The sequence below is a fragment of the Mycena indigotica genome, assembly GCF_014461135.1.
Source record: "Mycena indigotica strain 171206Taipei chromosome Unknown Mind.scaff0003, whole genome shotgun sequence".
NCBI lineage: Eukaryota > Fungi > Basidiomycota > Agaricomycetes > Agaricales > Mycenaceae > Mycena > Mycena indigotica.
This window is the reverse complement of record NW_023503002.1, coordinates 3,924,623-3,942,011: the sequence shown is the minus strand read 5'-3', so window position 1 is coordinate 3,942,011 and position 17,389 is coordinate 3,924,623. Positions and strand designations below refer to the sequence as shown.

Here is a 17,389-nt window from a genome sequence, read left to right as displayed (position 1 = left end):
ACCTTTAACCAATGGGCTTGAAGGCACTGTCGGCGTCGCCAGCAAAAAGAGGGCTCACGGCAATCCCATGTTCTACGCCGCTCGAACGCCGCGGCCCACTGCTCCAACGGCCGCCCCAGCTCACAAGAGACCCACTTCAGGCTTCGCCAGATAATGACATGCCGACGGACGTCACGCTGGGAAGGGACCTTCCGGAATCTGCATGGGGCCCGGGACTTTTCAAGTCATTACCAGTACATAGTCAAACAAAGCACACACCTGTGGGCTAGATATACTGGGCAAAAATTGCACTGGAATGCACAGTTGGCGCGCGGCAAAGGTTTGACATCGTGGTTGAGAGCAAAAGAGATGTGCTTACGCGAGAGCTTCTCGTCAGCAGATAACGTGACTTGTATCAACACCCGTTGTCGGCGGTTTCGGACCAAACATGACGGCGTGGGAGGATGACGACAATTTTTTCCGCAAACCTCCATCGGCGATCCTCCCGCCGCACCCCATGAGGCGGTCTTGCGGCGGCCTATGGGGCTCCTCTCTCCAAACTCATGTCTCTCTCCATTAGTCGCAAACTGGATTTGGAGTGCATCGGGGCTCCATATGCATGTCCACTTCCTGCTGTGATACTACTGATTCACGTGTTATGATACGGACATAAGTATACAGATGTCTTCCGCAAACATCCAAGTATTGTGTTCTCGACAAGTCCCCGACGACCGTCACTCGGACTCACTCCTGATGAATCCAGGAATTGCCACAAGTAACTGGTTCAAATACAAATTGCAATTTTAATAAAACTGTCACATCCAAGCCATTCTAATTCTACTCAAGTTCATCTCTCTATGCAGCGACATACGTCGGGATGCCAAAGCGCTCCTGCAGCACGACATAGCTCAGCACCGCCATGAGCATGCCGCCGCGGGGGTCGAACGCGCCCTTGGGGAGGAATGCGGGGCGGTCGAGGTACGCGTCGAGCTGCTCCTTGATGTAGTCCCAGCGGATGAACCCGAGGCGCTCGACGGTCTCCTTCGTGATGCGCTGCTTGAGGTGCTTCTGCAGCGGGAGCAGCTCGCCCTGCCCGTCCGCCTGGATCGCCGCGGGCGCCGGCGGGGGGTTGTAGATCACCTTCTTCCGCTCGTACACCTCGTTCGAGATGAACGGCTTCGCGGCCTGGCGCAGGATCCACTTCTCGGTGAGCTGGTAGGGCGGCTTCTGGTCGGGGGCGTTGGCGATGGGGCGCATCTTAAGTGATCTGACAAGACAGGTAAGTGAGCGAGTCCCAAGCTATGACAGGGTAAGTAAAGACATACGCAGGGAGGCTGTTGACATAGTCGACGAGGTGGTGGTCGAGGAAGGCAGCACGGCTCTCAATCGAGTTCATCATGTCGGCACGGTCGCCGACGGCACTCAGAATGGCGCGGGTAAGCAGCGTCTTGGTGGTGATGTACTGCGACACGTGCATTGGGTGCCAGCGGCCCGAGATCGACATCTCCCGCACCCGCGCATCAACGCCCTCCTCCGTCCGCCTGCCAACATCGACGGCGCCATATGCAGCGACGACCTCGGGCTTCAGCATCTCGGTGTTGACACCGTAGAAGACGCGGGCGGGGACAAGGTGGGACGCGGTGGTGGTAAGAGGTCGGGGAGCATTCGCCCGCTCGGGAGCCATCTCGCTCGCCTGGCGAGCGGGCAAGCCACTGGCGGCTTGGTAGCCGGCACGGAGGCCAGCACGCTGCTTCTCGTTGGGGAGATCAAGGCCAAGAGCTTCGCCAGATGGGTCCGCAGCCTGGAGAAGGTCAAGGCCGAACCAGGGGTATCCACCGAAAATTTCGTCGGAGCCCTCGCCAGTCAAGACGACCTTGAAGCCACCCTTCTTGACAGCGCGGGATAGAAGGGTCTTGCCGCAAGCGTGGAAAGTGGCGGAGGGCTGCTCGCCGTGGTAGATGGTATCCTCGAGGACCTCAACGAGCAAGGCTTCGGTGGTGGGGACCTTGACGAGGTTGGCGCCAATGAATTCGGCAGTGTGCTCGGCAAGGGGTGACTCGTCAGTGGAAGGGTCCTCTGTTGAACGTTAATCCAAAGGAATCAAAGAAAGCATAATAACGCACCAATATAATGGAGGGTGAAGACGGTGATGGTAGCATCGGGGTTCTTCTCCTTTAGCAGCTTCTGAGAGATGCCCGCAACCGTAGAGCTGTCAATTCCACCGCTAAGATAGAAGGCGAGGGGCACATCCGAGCGCAAACGCAGCTGGACGGCCTTGACGAGGTGCTCCCGAGTAGTCTCGATCATCTCGTCAACGGTCTGGGTGTACTTGACCTTTGTCTCGTCGGAGTAGCTAAGGTCCCAGTATGCCTCCGTCTTGAGGGTGCCACCAGCGCGGGCGACAGCGAAGAAGCCAGCGGCAAGCTAGAACATTATACCGTCAATGAACCGGAACAGGAGGAAGGAAAGGTCAAACGCACCTTAGAGACACCCTTGAAGGTGGTACGCTCGTCCGCAAACTCTCCATTGTCGACGATGCTCTCAATGTCCCACTCCGGCTTCCAGCCCAACGGAATGAAGGCCTTGATTTCGCTCGCGAAAAGGATGGCGCCGTTGTGGTAGGTGTAGTGGAGGGGGCGGATACCCAGTCTGTCGCGGGCAGCGAAGACCAGGCGGCGTCGGGCGTCATAGAGCACAAACGCCCATTCACCGCGCAGATCGCGGAGGCAGTTGAAGCCGTCGCGCTTGTATCTTCCGCGTCATTAAGCAACGAGCAAGAAAAAGACGATGTAGACAACTCACAGTTGGACGACGAGCTCCGAGTCGGACTTCGTCTTGAAGACGTAGCCCTGCTCGACCATCTCCGCGCGGATGCGGTCGTGGTCGTAGATCTCGCCGTTGACGATGCAGTGGATGTACTCCTCCTCGTCAGAGAGCGGCTGCTGGCCGGTCTTCAAGTCGATGATGGAGAGACGGGTGTGTCCGAAACCTTGCAAGTCATCAGGACCCAGGGCAGCTTAAGCAGAAGACACAATAACGCACCGAGACGGCCATCGGGAGAGACATACGTGCCCTCGGAGTCGGGGCCACGGTGAACGAGCATCTTGCACGACGCCTCCAGCTTCTGCCGGGTCTCCTCCGCGGGCGGGGGCGTGACGCCGTCGGGGTAGAATACGGAGGTGAGGCCACACATGTTGCTTGGGGAGGGAGAGGCAGTGGATGTGGGTGGGCAGACGCGGACGGAGAGTTTTCCCGCCCAGCCGCCTCCATCGCCATATTTATCACGCTTCCGTCAGCGCGATCGCAATAGGCAGTTCCGTGTTGTGAGGGGGAGCTTAGCATGCGACAGTTACGCCCCTTCGCACAGCTGTTGCGCTCCCAGATGCATGTGCAGGCGTGACTTGTCCTCCGTGAATAATGCGTACCAGCGCGGGCGAGCCAGGGCATGTCGGGGACGCCTCGGCGACGGGTAAGCGCCCGTTTCCATTGGCCCTGCGGATGCGGAGGGGGCTCGCCTGGGCGAGGAGAGAAGATGGATGTTCGTGACAAGCAGCGCCAGCACATCAATCACCATCACGCGATCGAGCTGCCAGGAAGTGGAGATCCCTTATCAGCTTCCGACGATCGTCGCGGTCAAGGCGAGGCACCGGGGCTCGTTGGGCCCCGCACGCCTCGGCGACGCCAGAAATAGGCCCCGCGCTGCGTTGTGTCCGGAGGCGCACGAAGAAAACCCCGCGCGCAATATCCAATCGACCGATCAGCGCATGTTAGTTTAGGGCGTGGAAGCCGCAGCAAAATCCAATGCCCAGCATAGTGATCGATGAGCTTGGAAGATGCGTATCGTCCATTGTCATACCCCGGTCTTCGCGCCGCAGCTTGTACGAATGACTCGGATCTTCCTGAGTTAACGCCTCGACGCTGGCGCGACGCTGCCACTTCAAGTGCTTCGCTGTCCCCCAATCGAGGCGGCGCCGGCCTACCTCACGATCGCGCCAGATTTTGCCCTCCTGACCTTACTCACATTCACTGCTCGAGAGCTAAACCACCAGCACGCGCCATGCCGTACGCTGATTCCACCTCCGCTTTCCGCCTATCCGCCCAGATCTCTTATCTTCCGGTATACTCTATACTCTATTAACCATATAGCACTTCTTCCGCGCCCTGATAGACGTCGCGCTTCGAATGCACGATCGCCAGCGGTATGCATCGTTGGAGCCCCATGCGGAATACCCGCTCTTGCTGACGCCCCGCGGCGCGGTCAGCATATCCGGAGTGCGAAGTTGGAGAAGAGGAACCATTGAAAGAGATCCCGCGAAGCTGTCAGTCCACGACAACGACAACGACAACGACAACGACAATGAACATGACAGTGATCAGAGAATAATCAGATTACTGCTGTATGCCCCGATTGTATTTATCTAGTGCTGTCCACAATTATATTATGGTAGAATATATTTTGAGTATATTCGAATAAATATGATTATATTATGCCCTCAGCATATTCAGACCCACTGAATATGAGTGATTATGAATATGCATAAATTATAAATATGCATAAATTATAAATATAATATATATTATGCCCTGGTCATAATTGATTTTCAAGTACACCAGAAAGCTCTGTAGCTTGTTGTAGCAGGCAGCAAGCCACTCCTGGTCCCTCCATCCAAAGTTGACATTTGGTTGCACATTCAACTAGTGCTGGCCATTATTATATAACAATTATTATATTACAATCTACTATTAGGTCATATTCATTATCATGGTTATTACAATTATATTATTTATATTATTAGTATGGCTCTGCCATAATATATTGTAAAATATTATTTTAGAAACTTACTCATGAACTTTCTACAAAAACCAGCTTGTACAGTACCATTTGAATTATTTATTTGTATTTAAGTTTGCCCAAGGCCATTTAAGTGTTATCACCACTGTTTGTAAATATTTGGAGATGGAAAAAAAGTCAAAGGGGCCTAATTGTCCCGTGAATTGCAGCCTATCTGAAGTTGAACATTGCACAAATGGTAACACAGACTCAGATCAACTCAACTCACTGCTGGCAAGCCTGAACTTAGCTGCAAACAAAATACTTTATGTTTCTACTCTACACTGTGCACACAAGGTAATACTTAAGGTTAAATAGGACAATAGGGTTTAAAGTAGCACATACTGTTCCATTTTATTCAATTTATCATGGCCTGAAGGCTGTGACATGCCTGAAAAACTTGGCAATTTGGCCAGGCTGTCCCCATTAGTTAATTTTGGCGCCGAAGGCACCAGAATGGAGTGAAAATACTATATTTGGACGTCTTTGGGTGCAAAATTTGGGTAAATGAACATGACTGATGAAGAAAAATCGTCAGATTCAGGTGTATGTGACATGTGACTGACCAGGTGATTAAAGGGCGGCAGTATTACATGCCCACATTTGACCCAAATTACTAGTACTGAGGGGGGTCTTTCCTCATCCAATCCACTGGCCAACCTGTGTACAAAACTAGTAATTAGGGCACAAAAACTTCTTACTTAAATTTGGTTAAGTGCAGCCTATCTGGCATCAAATATTAAATATATAGCATTGTAGACTGAGGTCAATCTACTGCAGATCTTGCCCTGAGCCACAAAGCAAGCCAATGATATAAATAATCAGATTACAGGCACTTACTGCTTGAGTATTCAACAGACAAGCTAACATTTGGCGCAGCTGGCAGGGGTATCCACACAGGTCTGTTTTGTTTCAGTATCTGGAAGAAAAGATAAAGAAAAAGCTCTGCTGTTTTTACTACATTGCAGCCCATCCAGAGTTGAACATGGTACAGATAGTATCACATACCCAGCCCAACTCACTGCCAGCAAGCTAGACCTTGGCTTTGGGAGGTTCAAGATTCTTATCAGGCAGATGGGGTAGGGGTCCCTGGGAAGTAAAAAAGTTTTTGTAGATAAAAGATTTAAGCATTATATGGGTATAAAGACACTGAAAACATAGTTTTTACACTCCAATTTCTATAGCTCACAACCCCCTATACTTATATCTATATACTTTCAAGCCCATAAGCTGGGATAGCCTATCTTACCATAGACCCATCATCAAGTAATTGATGGAAGGTGAACATATTAAAGAGTTAATATGGCCTGCCATGTGTGTTTGAAGGTGTCAGGCAAATAGATACCTACCTACACACATGCATACACACATACATATATATATATTATGCCCTTTTTTGATCGCATCAGTGGTCACAACATCACATGATGCTAATTGTGAGGATATATTACTATATATGGCAGGAGGGGGGAGGGGGGGTTCCCAGAGGGTCGGAAAAAAAAACTTTCCGACCCTATATATCCATGTTTTGAATCTTGAACCCCCCTTGATATGCTCGCCGGAAAGAGGTGCACTGCTGGCGTGACTCGAGTGTTGGTTAGTGCATTTGAGCTTGTAGCCTGCCAGGGAGAAGAGAGTAGATACACACAGTGCAGCAAGGGCTTGTGGTACAATGGTGCCAAGGAGCATGAGGCCTAGTGTTGACTAGGGCCGGGCCCAAGCCGTGAAGCCCGGCCCGGCCAAGCCCTTGGAAGCCCGGCCCTGGGGCGGGGCTTGCCAGGGCCTGGGGCTTGGGCTTGGGGCCGCCAAAGCCCTCCTGCATTAAGAGGTAGGGCCGGAGGGCTTCAGGCCCCAAGTTCTCCAAGCCCCCTTAGCCGAGGGCTGGGGCTCGGCTTCCTCCCAAGCCCAAGATAAGACAGTAGAGAAGTGCGGTCCATTGGGTGTTGTACTCGGCAAAGTATCAACACTGTTGCCAGGTTATTGTGGGTCCCAAATTAGCCCAGAAGTTCCTGACAGCAAACCAAAGTGGCAGTCTAAGTCTAGCGTCTGTACCGATTTAATCGTGGGAACCTATTACCCTATATGGCAGGAGGGTCCCTGGAGGGTCGGAAAAAATTTTCTGACTGATCTTGAACCCTTGGAGTGCGGCCCAAAATTCTGTTCTGGTACCTGGAAGAAAAGAAAAACAAGAAAAAATTCACTCCATTCCCATTACATTACAGTCCATCCGGAGTTGAACATTGAACGAAGGATATCGCATAGTTAGTCCAACTTGCTGCCAGTGAGGACCTCAGTAACTGCAAGTCTGCCACAACCAAAAGAGAAACGAGAATAAGACTTCATATTCTACTCTACACTCTTCTACACTGCGCATTTGGATACATCACAGGCCTTACATGGATGATGGTAGGTAATGGCTCGCAGACAAGCCGATACTCATCTTGTTGGCTGTTGCATGCACACTCCGGAGCTGCTAGTAACAAATCTCAAATAGATCTATCATGGGAAGGAAACCAAGAAAGGAGGGAAAATGTACCAGTTTGGTACAATCATGGCAGGGAATACGGCCCATCCGGAGTTAAACATTTACCAGCGTGGAATCATATGAACTCACTGCCGGCTAGCTAGACCTTGGCAGCTTGGCTGCAAACATATGAGGGGCACCAAGCTAGAGATGAGGAACTAGTGCTGGCCAGAATTATATTATGGTTGATTAAATATTGAATATATTCAGAATATTATGAATATATTATGCCCTTGGTGGATCACTTGAATATGATAATGTTTGAATATATTATATTATATTATAGTCACAGAATATTCAACTATAGTAAAATGGATGATCACAGCAATTTTCTCAGTCTATGTACTCAGTCATAGTACTAATCTTAGTCTGGGTTAGCCCTACTTCTGATAAATGTCACATATTAAGTATCTATTATTCATGGTGATTCATACATTACTCCTAGTAGGAATAAGTGTCAGGAGTGATCACTTTGTGGGTTGACCCTGTTAAACATAGTGTAGAACCTCTGATCAAGTGTCTACTAGCCAACCTAACACTAGTGGCAATGCCCCTGATCGTATTTTGAGAGTCCTATATAACCCAGGCCAGAAGTAGAGAGGCCTGAAAGGAAGTTTCCCTGACAATCCAGCATGTATTGTATGTTTTTGATTTTTTTTTCTAGCAGCAAATATGTCAAATATATCAAGAGATAGGCATACTAGATTATAGTTGAATATATTCATAACATATTCATATTTTGCGGCTGAATATGATTATACTATACTACAAATATATTATTGGGTTGGAGCTCTGAATATGATATGATTATAATATATTATGCCCACTCACACCGAAAGAGATCTCGGGCAGACGACAGCGACAACATGGCGCTGGCAGAGAATAATCACATTACTTGCCAGACAATGCCAGTGTACCTAGTGCTGGCCATAAATAAATATCTTTGAATAAATCTTGAATATATTCTGAATATTGTTGATATAATATGATGTCAGTACCTTGAATATTAATATACCTGAATATAATATAATATATTATGAATATATCATATTGCTGCCTAAGAATATTCAATTATACTTAAGTATTTAACTATTCCTGATTTTAGTATATCTTTGGAACATCTAGTATACTATTTTGATTAATCCTACATTAACATTTTTGACTGAAATTCTTGTGCCAGTCACAGGTCACAACAACAAGTTTCTAAGGTCCTAAACTGGCCCAAAATGGTAAATTTCTAAATTTTCTGCACTCATAGTGTACAGACATACCATATAAGGCAGGAGGCGACATCAAAGTTGGCTATTAACTGAGTTGCACATTCCTGTTACAGGTGTCACAGATCACTGGCCCATAAAATTGAATAAAATACTACAGTATCCTTTTGCCTCAAGTATACAATATCTGATATCTGCCCAACAAAGACAGTGTCAATTGGTATCATTACCAAGGAATGGCCAAAGGTGAGTTTGGCAGACATTTGAAACCAATACATTATATTTGAATATATTCATATCATATTGAATATCTGAGAGGAAATATGAATATAATATTCTCCCAAGTATGCAAATATGATATGAATATAATATAATATATCAATTCCATATTATATTTGTATTTGGCTAGCACTAAGTGTACCGGAGAAAAAGTCAATATTCACAATACTTGCTCCTGCGTTCATCCCAAGGCGGCCCCTCCGGCGTCGAACATCGAACGGATGGTGTCGCAGACTGAGGTCAACCCAGTGCGGATCTTGCCCTAGGAAACAAACGTTAACGATATGAATAATCAGATTACTAGTACGGTTACCGCTTGCATATGCATCAGACAGTGCCTGTGGTCGCGACCGGCACGCACATCGAATACGCACGGGCCTGTTCTCTTCAAAATGTTTTCGGAAGGAAACGCACGTTATGCAAGAAGGTGAAAAAATCGAGAGGATGTATTGCGGCCCATCCGGAGTTGAACTTCCGACGGATGGTACCGCAGAATCAGATCAACTCGCTGCCGGCGAGACAAACCTTAGCTGCCACAACAAAGCCTGCACCAAACAACGAACAGACAAGAAAAAAGACTTCATATTCTGCTCTACACCGCGCATTTTTGTGTCTACGATCCTATAAATACATTTATCTTTTCTCCTTCCCCCTCTACTTCACGCAAGGCTGTACCGCTCGCCGTCCTTGAGAATGCCCTCCTCGATCGCCTTGATCTGGAGCGCGACGTGCTTGGAGTGGAAGCGGCTCATGCTGAGGTTGCCGGTCATGTACCACAGGCCCTTCACGCCGAGGTCGCGCCACGCGCCGTTCATCTCGCCCTCCTTGTCGAGCCCCCACACCGGCCGGATCGTGTCCGCGATCTTGTCCCCGCACAGCTTGCGGATGAACGCTGACACGTCCCCGAAGCCCGTCGCGTAGATCACGACGTCGGCATCCAGCGCGCTGCCGTCCTCGAAGGAGAGACCAGTCGGGGTATAGGACGCGAGCAGCGAATCGGCCTTGAGCTTGATCTTGCCGTCGATGATGAGCTGCGACGCGCCGACGTCCATGTAGTACCCGCCGACCCGCGTGACCGCGCTCATCAGCAGCCCCGCGTCCATCACGCCGTTGTTCAGCTTGAAGCCCCGTGCGCGGAGGCCATCGAGCAGCGCCTTGTCCGCGCCCGCCAGCGCGCTCGTGCGGCGCCTATTCAGCTCAATGCTCGCCAGGTGGGGGAAGCTCGCGGCGAGCTTGTCCGCGACGTCGGTGGGCGGGCCGCCCTCCCAGTAGATAGGCCGCATCATGTGCTGCGCGAGCGTCTTCTGCGAGATGACGTACGTCGGCGAGCGCTGGTACATCGTGACGTCGACGCCCTGCTCGACGAGCTCGCTCGCGATGTCGTGCGCGGACGTGCACGCGCCGACGACAACCACTTTCTTCCCCGCAAAGTCCGCGGCCCGCTTGTGCTGCGTCGAGTGGATGATCGTCCCCTTGAACTCGCCCGCGCCGGGGTACTCGGGCACGCGGCCCTCGCCCGCGCCGATCCCCGTCGCGAACACCACGTGCGGCACGCCCGTGAAGGTCCGGTCCGGCTTCCCGGCGCGCGACACCGTCACGGACCAGCGGCCATTGGCATCAGGCGCGGCGGAGAGCACCGTCGCCGCCGTCCACACGTCCAGCTCGAGCACATCCGCGTAGTTCTCGAGCCAGTTGCCGAGCTTCTTCGCGGGCGTGTACACCGGCCACGTCGTCGGGAAGCTGCCCCAAAAACGTCAGTGTCAGAAGAAAGGAAGACTTCATTTGACACGCACGGGAAGTACGGCTGGTGGTTGTACCACACGGGGTCGTGCAGACACAGCGCCTCGTACCGCTCGCGCCAGTTATCTCCAATTCTCGCGTTCTTCTCCACGATCAGCGTCCTTACGCCGAGCACCTTCAGTCTTGCTGCGAGGTTCAGCCCGCTCTGGCCGCCGCCGATCACGAGCACCGTCGGGCTCTCCGTCTCGTACGCCGCGAGCGCCTTCTCGCGCCCGCTCACCCACTTCCCGTGGTTCGGCGCGCCGTCCCTGAGCGCCCCGATCTGCTCGGGGTGCGCCTTCAGGTTCTCCAGGTTCGTGAACACCACGTGCGCCTTCCACTCTGTCGCGCTCGCCGGCACGAGCCGCACGATGCCGAAGGCAATCCCCTGCGCGGTCGTGAAGCTGAACATCGCGTTGATCCACACGAGGTCCGGCATCGGCTTCATCAGCATCGCGCCGGGCACGGGCTTGATGCTGCCCGCGTCGACCAGCTTCAGGCGGTCGGCCGCGAAGGCCTGGACGGCGTCGCGCCCGTTGAACGTGCGGAAGTCCCACGTGAGCGCGAGGATGTCGCGCCAGTGCGAGTCGGGGATGAACAGCCCCGAGATGTCGGGCGAGGGCGAGGAGGCAGCGGCACCGAGCGCGGTGAGCCACGCGCCGACGATCGCGGGGACGTCGGGCGCCTCGGGGAGCGCGGACGCCGCGACGCCGAGGCGGTCGAGCGTGGGCAGGGGGTACACGGTGAGGTGGTCGGTGGCCATGGTAGGTCGTATGTGGGGAAGTCGGATAGGCGGACCCAGTCCCTTGCTTTTCTATAGCAGGCCGCGCGTCCTTGCCCCGATCGATCAGTGGGTAGCCATCCGCCAGATCGGGGGCTGCTTCGCGACTCCCTCGCAGATGGAGAAGATGGATTCGAGATGGGCGCGGAAGACAAGGGGCGACGTGGCATCTGATTGATGTGCCGTGACGCCAATTGTCGAGTAGCGATCGATGTCAGCGGAGATGATGCAGCGAACGATGCGTATCCGATTCGCCATCCGATGTCCGATATCCGCAACGCGACGACCCGCATACCCGCCGAGCCGCGCGCGCTGACTTGATATGTGATGTGTGGGCGCTTAATAAGCGGATGCACGCCGGCGGCGACGCGAAGGGGTGAGCTAGGAGTGCTCAATCCAACCACGGCCACGGCCGCTCCCGGTCGGTCATGATGAAGCCCTGACGGCCCAGACGGCGCAGGCGTGGACATCACTATGGAGGGCGGCCGGCTCAGTTGGAGCCTGTCAACCGGCGGAGCCTGGGCGAGGGACACCACCAGCCGGGCCCGCGACGGCCGCGGAGCTCTATATGTGTGTGCTTCCCATTTGCTAGGGGTCCACACTTCTTTGGACACTGCCCGGGCTTCCCACCACAAGCCTCATGGAGCTCGCCAACGCTGTTGGCTCTTGCACAAGCTACTCCCCCGACCCGCGCACACAACGCAAAGATCAAAGTCCAGTGTGAACCGCGGTCGACGCTGGTCTTTGTTAGGTGTTGCTGGGGCTTCCTAGGCCCCTTATTGGAGGCCTTCAAGGCGGCACTGAGACCCACAAACTCTACACTGTCAATCAACATCAGCATTGACATCTAATGATCCAATCACCATCTTATCATCCATCTTATCTCCCTTGTCTTATCTTATCAACCAGGCCAGAATAGAAGGTTGAAAAGTTGAAGAAAAAGGTTTCTTGAACCCAGGGTTTGACACAGACAATTGATTAAAGCACTACAGTACACTATCTATAAATCCTATGTATGTTATCATAGGCTACACTAGGGAGACATGGAGGGCTGAGGATGACACAAATGTAAGTACTATTGAAGTAGTCATCAAGAGGAAGGTAGCTGATAGTAGGAAGCCCAATCCTCTCCATGAACAAAGTGCTGATAGTTAAAGACTACCTCGGGAAAACCAATGATCCTGGTGTTCAGTGGCATACGGAAGCCACGGCGGTGATGGGGAGGTAGCCAGAATAATAGATTCCGAGTGAGGGAGAGAACCCAGCCATCATCATTCATATTCCAAGATAGGGAATGATTATTCTGTTGTGTGCTATCCCATAAGCGGATTGTGTGATCACTTGACCCTGAAACAATTGTTTTCCCATCTGGGGAGAAGGCAACAGATTTAACAGAATCTCTGTGCCCTCGGAGAGGAGCTCCTACTGGCTTACCACTTGCTGTATCCCAAATGCGAACTGTTTTATCATCTGACCCAGAGACAATTCTCTTGCCATCTGGGGAGAAGGCAACAGATCGAACATAATCACTGTGTCCTATAAGAGGAGCTCCTGTGGGCTCACCACTTGCTGCATCCCATATGCAGAGTGTTTTGTCTATTGAGCCAGAGACAATCCTTTTGCCATCTGGGGAGAAGGAAACAGATTGAACAAAATGACTGTGCCCTGTAAGGGGAGTTCCTACAGGCTCACCACTTGTTGCATCCCAAATGCGGACTGTTTCATCATATGACCCAGAGACAATCTTTGTGCCATCAGGGGAGAAGGCAACCGATTGAACTGACCCTTTGTGTCCTGTGAGAGGAGCTCCCACTGGCTCACCACTTACTGCATCCCAAATGCGGAGTGTTTTGTCATCTGACCCAGAGACAATCCTTTTGCCATCTGGGGAGAAGGCAACAGATCGAATCCAAGATTCATGCCCCGTGATACGAGCACCCACTGGCTCACCACTTGCTGCATCCCAAATGTAGACTGTTCTTTCCTTTGACCCAGAGACAATTTTCTTGCCATCTGGGGAGAAGGCAACAGATTGAACCCAATTTATGTGCCCTCTGAGAGGAGCTCCCACTGGTCCACCACTTACTGTATCCCAAATACGGATAGTTTCATCATTTGATCCAGAGACAATTCTCTTGCCATCAGGGGAGAAGGCAACGGATTCAACCCAATTTGTGTGCCCTACAATACGAGTACCTATTGGCTCACTACTTGTTGCATCCCAAACACGGACTGTTCTGTCCCTTGACCCAGAGACAATTCTCTTGCCATCTGGGGAGAAAGCAACAGATTGAACCGTATCTCTGTGCCCTCTGAGAGGGAGCTCCCACTGGCTTGCCACTTGCTGCATCCCAAATACAAACTGTTTTATCATCTGACCCAGAGACAATTTTCTTGCCATCTAGGGAGAAGGCAACAGATTGAACCCAATCTCTGTGCCCTCTGAGAGGAGCTCCCACTGGTTTACCCCTTGCTGCATCCCAAATGTGGATTGTTCTGTCACCTGACCCAGAGACAACTCTCCTGCCATTTGGGGAGAAAGCAACAGATTTGACCCACCCTTTGTGTCCTGTGAGAGGCACTCCAAGTAGCTCACCACTTGCTGCATCCCAAATGCGGACTGTCATGTCATCTGACCCAGAGACAATTCTCTTGCCAGCTGGGGAGAATGCAACAGATTGTACAGCATCTAAGTGCCCTGTGAGAGGGGCTCCCACTAGCTCACCACTTGCTGCATTCCAAATGCGAATAGTTTTATCTCTTGATGCAGAGACAATCCTTTTGCCATCTGGGGAGAATGCAACTGATTGAATACACTGTCTGTGCCCTATAAGAGGAGCTCCCACTGGCTGACCACTTGCCGCATCCCAAATGCGGACTGTTTTGTCCTCTGACCCAGAGACAATCCATCCTTTTGCCATCTGGAGAGTAGGCAATACATTCAATATACTCTCTGTGACCTATAAGAGGAGCTCCCACTGGCTCACCACTTGCTGCATCCCATATGCAGACTCTCTTGTCATGCAAAGCAGTAGCAATTCTTCTGTTATCTGGGGAGAATACTACTGCACTGACTACACTCTCTGCTTGAATGTCAAACAGGAATGTGGGCCAGTTTGTCCAATAGCCTTGGCTGATAATCAAGCCTTTTATTCTGTATTCATCCAGCAACTCATGACATTTTGCTTGCCTTGGAATTTGCCATAGAGCTGAGACATACAAATGAGGTGTGCTCTGACTGATACATTTCCCAAACACCTCCAGAAATCTTCCTATATCCTCTAGCTGATTCCAAAGCTCCTGGCCCTGACCCTACTCATCCAAAAATGTCAACCATAAGTGCATTGTGACTTGACAGTGGCCTACCTCCTTATTTAACCTACTAACAATACTCTGAATCTGATAGATTGTCTCCCCAATGTATCCTATCAAGCTAAGAACCTCCACCCAGAAACACCACTTCATCTTTAGAAACTCTATTAGAGCATTTGTATCTTGACCATCCATAGTGATATGCCTTATCCAATGCTTGCTGCAATATTGTAAGACCTTTGAAATGTTTGCCACAATATCAATATTCTGCTCAGAATTCAACTTATGGGATGTAGGAATGTTGCAGATATTGAATTTCAACTGTGCTCTCAATGTTTGAAGCACTTGTCCAAAGACATATGTCTGGGCTCCTTCTGAACTACAGTGTAAATCTCCATTCTGGTGTTCTTCAGGTGCCTGAAGCATAAATTCCTTGAAGGATAGATGATATATATGGACAAGTCCTATATGATCCCCCAGATCTGGTACATGAATTACTGCACCGAGCTCCATCAAGGTGATATGAACATTCTCCTTAGTCTCCCCCAGCAATGTGGAGAGACTTTCAAGATCTAGTGGCTCCACCAAATTGAGTACAGCATATAGGATATGAAGTTGTCTTGAATATGTGACTACCTCCCGTTGATCTGCTCTGGGGGGTAGCTTAACCACAGCTGACACAATCCCATGGTAGAGTGCATTGATCTGTTTGTGCCCCCCTTTAAGCCCTTGAAGATACTCTGCTTCATTATCCCACTTCTGGGACCTCTTATGATCAATATACAGGACAGATGTTGCTGCATAGATGAATAATGTAGCTGACTGCTGTTTAATATATGATAGAGCTGAAGCAGCCTTTGCTTTGTCATGCCACTTTGGTGAAGCTATTGGCAGCTTGAAGTCAAGATACTTCTGGATGTCTGCCTCCACAGTTGCTGGATCTTGTCAGGGGAACCCCCGCTTCCGGCCTCCTTCGGACCCTCCGAACGCATCCGAGGCGCATCCGACCGGCGCCCCCTCGGACGCTCCGACCCACCCCGACCACCGTCCACGGCCTCCTTCGCCCGCACAATCACCGATCCGTCAAGACCCTCCCAACGATCACCTTGGGACAGAGCCTGCGACGCCGCTCAGGCCTTCTGCGCTCTACGTCGGCAGTTACGGACGACCAGTATATAGTTGGCGCCCTAGCAGGCGGACCCTTAGAGTTTCTTCTCTTTGGATCCTCCCCTGCTAGGTCGGTCCCTCCGTGTATTTCCCGTAGCTTTTATTCACGCTTTGGATCCTCCCCTGCTAGGCTTTCGTCGGAGTCTCCAGGGTTGCCCTTACAGCAGAAGAAACTCTCTACGGGATTAACCGGTCAAGATTGCCAGGTTTGGTGCTGACTCAGGCTCGGAGTACGAGTCCGTACCCCCCTCGTCACCGCCCCTGCCACTTGACCCCTCCTCCTCTGCTCTTGTCGTCTTTACGCCCGCTATGTCTACCGGAGCTGCTCCGGACGCTGACGCGCATGGACGCACTTGAGGCGAAACTAGACAACCTCACCAATCTCCTCACCCACCTTGCTTCCCAGGCTTCCGCTGCCGCACCACCTCCGGCAGCTCCCGAACCGCCCTGGCATCTCCGAATGCCCCCGACGGGATGCTATTATTTGGTGACATTACTGTCGCCTCAAAACTGGTCTTACGACCAAACCCCCGTTTGCGTTTAACGGAGATCGCAAACGCGGCCGCGCCTTCCTATACGCGGTCAAAACCTACGCTCGGCTTGCCCCGGAGGCCTTCGTAGTTAACGGAGAGCTGAGCGAAGAAAAGGCCGTCCGCTACGCCATGTCCTATATGGCGGAGGGACCTGCTCAGCAATGGGCAGAGCGTCATGGGAGCAAAAACCCCTTCCCCTTCCCTCGGTGGAGCCAGTTCCTCTCCGAGTTTCGCCTTCGGTTCGTCGAGGAGAACGAACAGGACCTCGCGCTCGCTAAGTTGGAAAGCGGGTTATCACATGGGAACGCGGGATGTCTACGGATATACCGACGACTTGAGGACTTGATGGACCTCGCTGGCTTCAAGACGCGCTTGGTTAAGGTAACCAAGTACCGCCACGGACTTGACCCCTTGATCAACAACGGCATCACCTCTTCGAACGACCCCCCAGACCTCCGTGACTATCTAGGCTGGCGCACTCGGGCTTTCCGACAATATGAAGCCCTGGTGCGAGCGAAGCTCATTAAGGGAACGGCTACCCCGCGGACCGCCGGGAGCTCCGCGCGGCGCCTTCCCCATCACTCGTTCGGCAACTCCGTTCCCCATCCGCCCGGTGGCCGCACCTGCGCCACCCGCGGCCCGCGCCCCCTCCCGGTACCTCCGGCTCCCGTCCCCTATGGAGTTGGATCGTACTAGGGCTCGGGGCGCCCCTCGTCGAGCCTGCTTCAGATGCGGCGACCCCAATCACTTGGCTCGGGACTGTCCGCTCCCCGCCGATGTTCGCCATATGGACATCCTCGACGAGGTGATCCAGCAACTTGGCGATGAGATGCTGGGAGAACTACTTGCGCGGTTGTCCGACACCGCGGCCTTAGCAGAAGCGCATTCGGAGGCTCCGGCGGAGGATTTTGTCCCCCGCGACGAGTGACTGGTGTGCCCTCGTTCGCGTCCATAAATCGTTTCACTTGTTTGTATGATGAATCAACT

General features: G+C 51.9%; 2 protein-coding genes across 2 annotated transcripts; both read right to left on the bottom strand.

The window, feature by feature from the left end:
* Positions 1-834: 834 nt before the first annotated feature.
* On the bottom strand, positions 835-3,172 carry MIND_00386500 (Asparagine synthase; the record flags this gene model as incomplete). The annotated part of the gene is made up of 6 exons (XM_037360696.1): positions 835-1,246; positions 1,305-2,055; positions 2,103-2,403; positions 2,460-2,730; positions 2,782-2,968; positions 3,022-3,172. 6 exons carry the CDS (start codon positions 3,170-3,172, stop codon positions 835-837), a joined length of 2,073 nt encoding a protein of 690 aa, XP_037223581.1.
* A 6,317-nt stretch (positions 3,173-9,489) lies between these two features.
* Positions 9,490-11,372, bottom strand: MIND_00386400 (uncharacterized protein; the record flags this gene model as incomplete). The annotated part of the gene is made up of 2 exons (XM_037360695.1): positions 9,490-10,570; positions 10,624-11,372. 2 exons carry the CDS (start codon positions 11,370-11,372, stop codon positions 9,490-9,492), a joined length of 1,830 nt encoding a protein of 609 aa, XP_037223580.1.
* Between the last annotated feature and the right edge of the window lie 6,017 nt (positions 11,373-17,389).